This window comes from Copadichromis virginalis, linkage group LG3, assembly GCF_057382275.1.
Source record: "Copadichromis virginalis isolate Kocher_CV1m ecotype Utaka linkage group LG3, C_Virginalis_male_GT1.1, whole genome shotgun sequence".
In the NCBI taxonomy this organism is placed as follows: Eukaryota; Metazoa; Chordata; class Actinopteri; order Cichliformes; family Cichlidae; genus Copadichromis; species Copadichromis virginalis.
The window spans coordinates 26,172,473-26,179,097 of record NC_140620.1 but is presented as its reverse complement, the minus strand read 5'-3'; the positions used below and the strand labels follow the sequence as shown (position 1 = coordinate 26,179,097).

Genomic DNA, 6,625 nt, shown 5'->3' with positions numbered 1-6,625 from the left:
CAGGTGGTCGATTTTTGTTGCCATTTTTTATTGAGTTTCAAAGAGACAGGTTTATGATCGCTTTGGATGACGGGAATTACTAGCTGGGGGAATAAATATATTCTCGATGATGAATGATGGACTTGGAAAAGTAAGTGAATTCTTGATCATCAGGGTGGTTTAAACTCCAACTGTCACAAAGCCCATAATCCTAATGGTTTAAAAATGACAGTCGATTGATATGTTCCATTATTAGGACTTATTGATTAGTAGTTAAATATAACAATATAAAAAATATGTACAACCCTAACCCCATTTTTATATTTATATTTGCACCTCTAAACACAACTATGCTTGTTCTTTACATAAACTGTATATGAAAGATGGATGGAGCCACCACAGCATTATCCACCAGCTGGAGAAGTCCCATTATGAAGCCTCAAGTTGAGCATGTCTGCAATCTTCATTTTGGTATTTTGAACGTAAGGGGGTGAATCTGACATGGATACCAAAGGATATCCTGGGCCATCTGACCTCAGCAAATCACATGATAGGGTGGGGCTAGGTTTCACAATGAGCTCACCCAAAACCTTGGCTGATTGTGACCTACACCCATTTTCACACCATGGCTTGTGTGATTAGGTAGAGGATCATTAGAGGGTCCATTGCCCCTCTCGGAGGGACACTCCCACAGGGCTTAAATCTGTGACTCTCCACCATTTGACCCTAGAACTTAAGAAGCTTCTCAGATGAGAGGTGAAACATCTTCAAGCAACTTGAAGTCCAGACGCTTTCTTTCCCAAGCTCCTTCGAATACAAAAGGATAAGAAGAGCAACTTGTCAGTCTCACTGTAAAGCATACCCTGATTTATTCTCATTTGCAATAACTATATATGCTTTTTACAAACAAACAATGATTTTTCCACCTCAGGTAAACTTCAGTGGATGACTATGGGCTGTCCAGTGCGGAGTCACGTGTGCTCAGCGGGGTTTTCTTCTCTCTCGAGAGCTTGTCGTATTTTCTGCCAGAAGACTCCAGTGTGTTGACCAGCCTGTGGCCAGCTCAAGTAAGAGCTCCTCTTCACCAGACTCCTTATTTGGTAGTACGGAGACAGCTGGTTGGCTGGTATGTCCTCCAGAAACACCATGATCAGCACATCCTTGTGCTCATCGAACAGACGGTAGCTAAAGAGATCACACGCAGATTAATCAGTGTAGAAGCTGGCGATGTCATTACATGTAAGGACAAAGAGTTGGTAACCATACCTGGCCATCTGGATTTCTTTGGAGCACCACTCACTCTGCAGGTAATTTGGGCTGATCACACAGATAGTCTTTCTGCTGTTATAGATGGCCTCTGTAATGTTTTCTACAATGGGCTTACCTGTAAAAACAGAAATCTGAGACATTAAACAAAAATCTCACACATCAAACATGTCAGCATTTTTCAAGTTTTAACATTTTCTAGTTAAAACAGCTCTGGTGAATAACATAATGTGTAGCCTTTTCTATAAGTTAAAACATTCTCACTTTTGAGAATAGCAGGATCTACAGTAGTGTCTAAATTCCAGTCACAGCCTTTGGAGAACAAAGAACAATTCAATAAGCTTCTCGAGTAATAACTGGTGTTGGTCTTAACTTTAATTTTTATAGTTTCTGGAATCCAAGGCTTACAAAAACATCGGGAGTACAAAAACAGCTGTCTTTCTATTTTCTTTTATGCAAAACACAACTTCATGATTTCCTTTTCCTACATGTAGGATGCTTTGACAGTTGAGCAGCACATCTAAAGTTTAATTTTAGAGGTTTAAAGATCAATTTGTAGCTCTTGTCCAGATAGTCAGTCTAGCATTCAAACTTTGTTTTGTGGGTCATGTGTGATTGGCATTCTTGTTTGACATCATATCAACCATTTGTGTTTGCGTAAACGTAGTGTAGTAAAATTTTGAACAAAACAAAACAAAAAACGGTGGTGTGAAACCCTGATCTTTGTCATTACAAGTTTAGAGTGGCAACAATAGTGTTTAAAGGAAAGATGAGACAGAGTTTGTGTGGTAGCTCCATTAAATATTGATCTAAAAATAGAAAAATAGAAAAAAAGAGGCTAATGATAATCATATATACCTGGTTCAAAGTCTCTGTGGTGCAGACAGAGTTTCCAGCCCTGTTGACCCTCCAGCTCTGGAAGCAACTCTCCACAGACCCAAGCTTCATCATGAACATTGTAGGAGACAAAGGCATCGTAGCTGTGAGGAATACCTTTCTTCCTCCTCTTATTATCATAGAGAAAGGCCAGGAAGAGGTAATAGGCATATGTGAGGTGTGACCTCAGGAAGTGATAGATGAAGGATGCGAGGAGAGTAAGCACAACTAGACTAGAGCTAAAAAGGAAGCAGAGCAATGCAGCATCTATCCGACAGGAGTCAAAACCAAAGTCAAGGAATTTTTTTCCCCGTTGGCTGACAGGAAACGCACAAGTGTACTGATGTGCATTAACAACCTGTGTCTGTTTGCTGCCTTGAATCCACTGGATAAGACCGTAATTAGAACATTCACATGTTAAAAGGTTAGCAGATAGATCCAGATATGTCAAGCCTGGAAGGGATTGGATAACTGTTTCACTGATTACAAACAATTCATTGTCACTGACGTTTAGCCACCTGAGTGCCGACAGTTTGGCCTCTGCTAGAAAATCCAAAGACCTGAGTTTATTGTTGGAGAGGTCGAGTATTATCAGGTTTGGAATTGGCAAGAACACGTCAGATGTTAAAACTGAAAGCTCGCTGTAAGATATCCTCAGATGTTTCTGTTGCGGTGTGTATTTAAATGTGTCTGGGTACAAAGATCCCATGAAATATGCCTCTGTTATTAAGTACTCTAAAGAAGTCAGACCACTGAGAACATCTTTTGAAATATCGTAATATCCTCTATGAACCTTGATATGAAGCTTCTTCAATCTTTGTAAATTTGAGAAAGGCCTATCCCTTTGTTCAGAGCTGTTGTGGGTTCGGCTTTCAACAACATTTAAGATCAGAGTGCTTAAGTTTGACAGTCCACTGAAATGGTCGTAAAAATAATTATCACCTAACAGATAAAGAATCTGGAGGTTATCAAGTCCTTCGAACCCTCCTTCATCAACACTGTCACACTTGTCTAAGTCTATATACAAGTATTGAAGGGAAGACAGACTATGAAAATCTCCATGAATGAAATTCATGATATCAATATTTCTCAAATTTAAAAACTCCAATGTCTGTAATTTATCTTTGAATGTATCTATAAATGACACAATCTTGTTGTTTTCAAGATTTAGGATTTTCAAATTGTTTAAATTTTGAAAAACACAGTCAAAGATATAGGATATTTGATTGTGGCTCAGATCGAGTATTGTTAGGCTTGTTAAATTCCAGAAGTAAGGACAGTAAAGTTCACTGATGTCATTGGAACTAAGGTCATAGACTTCCAATGTGGTGAGTCCTTGGACGGCCACTGGCAGTTCGGACAGTTCATTATTTTGTAATATCAGGCTTCTGAGCTGTGTCATTGACGGGAGTGCATTATCAGCCATGCTTTTTATATTGTTAAATGATAAGTTGAGCTCAATAAGGTTAGAGCAAGACTGCAGCATGTGCTCTTTTATGGTGTGAATTTCACTATTTCTCACATCAACTGTTCTTAGAGAAGGAATTTGGCAGGCAACGTCAATGAGACCATCATCTATCCACTTTTGTATGTTATCCATCTGAAACTCTTGAAGAGAGTAAGCAGTCTGCAGAATCGCTCTGTACACATCAAAGCTAAGAGAAGTTTCACTCATGTGCAGTCTCGTTAGGCTCCTCAAAAAGGTCTTGTTTGACACTTCCCACTCGATGTCCTTGGACCAGCCTCGCAAGTCCAGAGACTGCAGATGAGTACATCCTCTGCTGGGCTTTCTTGATGACGGAGGTGATGGTGGGCTCCCACTTCAGGTCCTGGGTGATGGTGGTACCCAGGAAGCGGAATGAGTCCACAGAGGTGATGGGGGTGTCAGTCAGGATGATGGGGGGGAGTGGGGCTGTGTGCTTCCTGAAGTCCACAATAATCTCCACTGTCTTCTGGGCATTCAGCACCAGGTTGTTGTGGCTGCACCAGGACACCAGACGTTCAACCTCCCTCCTGTAGGCAGACTCATCCCCGTCAGAGATGAGCCCAATAACGGTGGTGTCATCTGCAAACTTGATTAGCTTGACAGACTGGTGGGTGGAGGTGCAGCAGTTGGTGTACATGGAGAAGAGCAGAGGAGAAAGAACACAGCCCTGAGGGGAGCCGGTGCTGATGGTCCGGGAGTCCGAGACATTCTTTCCCAGCCTCACATGCTGCTTCCTGTCCGTCAGGAAGTCAGTGATCCACCGGCAGATGGGATCAGGCACATTCATCTGGGAAAGCTTGTCTCGGAGATGGTCTGGAAGGATGGTGTTGAAGGCAGAGCTGAAGTCCACAAACAGGATCCTGGCGTAGGTTCCTGGGGAGTCCAGATGCTGCAGGATGAAGTGTAGGGCCATGTTGATGGCGTCGTCTACAGACCTGTTGGCTCTATATGCAAACTGCAGGGGGTCCAGGAGGGGGGCCGTGAGGGTCCTGAGATGGGAGAGAACTAGGCGCTCAAAAGACTTCATGACCACAGATGTCAGAGCCACGGGTCTGTAGTCATTTAGTCCAGTGATCCTAGGTTTCTTGGGGACAGGGATTATGGTACAGGACTTGAAGCAGGCAGGCACATGACATGCCTGCAGTGAGGAGTTGAAAATGCCAGAAAACACTGGGGCCAGCTCGTTTGCACAGTGTCTGAGGGTGGCAGGAGACACGCCGTCTGGGCCGGGAGCTTTCCGAGCATTCAGGTTCTTAAACTGCTTCCTCACATCTGCTTCATGAATATGAAGAGTTGTGGTGGGAGGAGGTGGTGTGAAATCCTCTTTTGTGTGGGGTGAGGAGGGGGGTGTTGTAGGTGAACAGTTTGAAGGTGGTGATGGCTCTATGGAGGGGGGAGAGGTGGGGGAATTAGTGTCCAAAGTGCCTCTATTGTTGGGGCCGTTGGAGGTGTGAAGGCTGCCTGATGGCTCGTCAAAACGGCAGTAGAAGTCGTTAAGGGTGTTGGCCAAGAGCAAGTCATCAGTGGAGTGGGGGGTTTTAGGCTTGTAGTTGGTGATATTCCTAAAACCTTTCCACACAGAGGCCGAGTCATTCTCTGAGATCTGCTGCTGCATCTTCTCAGAGTGCTGATGTTTAGCAATGTCCACTTCTTTAGTGAACTTGGCCTCTCTGTAGCAGTCCCTGTCTCCGCTTCTGAACGCCTTTCTCTTTTCCAGCCACAGCTTTTTGAGTTTAGGAGTAAACCAGGGTTTGTCATTGTTATAACTCACCCTGGTGCGTGATGGCACAATGCTGTCCTCACAGAAGTGGATATAGGAGGTGACGGTGTCCGTAAACTCGTCCAAGCTGTTAGAAGCAGCCTTCATAGCGCTTTTCTAGTCCCTAAGGACCCCAAAGCGCTTTACACAACCAGTCATCCACCCATTCACACACTGGTGATGGCAAGCTACATTGTAGCCACAGCTGCCTTGGGGCGCACTGACAGAGGCGAGGCTGCCAGACACTGGCACCACTGGGCCCTCTGACCACCACCAGTAGGCAACAGGTGAAGTGTCTTGCCCAGTGACACAATGACCGAGACTGTCCAAGCCGGGGCTCAAACCGGCAACCTTTCGATTACAAGGCGAACTACCAACTCTTGAGCCACGATCGCCACATACACGTATCGTCCTTCACAACCAAAGATAAACAAGGTGTAATTTCTCTGAAACGACATCACTGCCTCATTATGTGACTCTAGTTGCTGAAAAGATGCAGGGATTTGTATGTATGTGTGTAGTTAATCTGATGTGATTTTCATGATCATCACAAGCTTGCAAGAAGAACATTATGGAACTACCAAAAAGGTGAAATATATCAGCAGTTGGGGAGCATTTTGACACGATATTTCCCAATAACAACTTTCGTCTTCTCAAATCAATTAGAGAGGATGGTCAGTTAGAGGCGTGTGTATATGTGTGTGCATTTAATACAGGACCTCAAAACAGGAAGTATGAGATGGATCTATTGTTTGCCAACACAAAGCAGGCTTACAGTGCATCACCCCTCCCCCCGCTTGGCCACTCAGACCACAACCTGGTCCCTCTCCACCCAACCTACATTCCTATGGTGAAGAGGAACGTCCCCCCCCCCCCCCCCCCACAAAGAAGGTGATAAGGGTGTGGTCTGAGGAATGCACTGAGGCCCTAAGAGACTGTTTTGAATGCACAGACTGGTAGGAACTCTACAAGCCTCACGGTGAGGACATCGACGCCCTCACCCACTGCATCATGGACTACATTAATTTCAGTGTTGAGAACACTGTGCCTACCCAGAAGATACAGTGTTTCTCAAACAATAAACCGTGGGTCACCCCAGAACTGAAGGCCCTGCTGAACAAGAAGAAGAGTGCTTTCTGGTCGGGACACAAGGAGGAACTTAAAGTCCAAAAGGATCTTAAATACAAGATCCGAGAAGGCAAGGAGTGCTTCAGGAGGAAGATGGAAAACCAACTCCAACAGAAAAACATCAGAGAAGT

At 44.3% G+C, this 6,625-nt stretch overlaps 1 protein-coding gene across 1 annotated transcript; it reads right to left on the bottom strand.

Annotated features, from left to right (window-relative positions):
- Positions 1–950: 950 nt before the first annotated feature.
- Positions 951–5,824, bottom strand: LOC146713696 (toll-like receptor 13). The gene is made up of 4 exons (XM_085438916.1): positions 5,745–5,824; positions 2,104–3,911; positions 1,246–1,363; positions 951–1,164 (listed from the first exon to the last, which is right to left on the bottom strand). Exons 1-4 carry the CDS (start codon positions 5,822–5,824, stop codon positions 951–953), a joined length of 2,220 nt encoding a protein of 739 aa, XP_085295042.1.
- Positions 5,825–6,625: the final 801 nt, after the last annotated feature.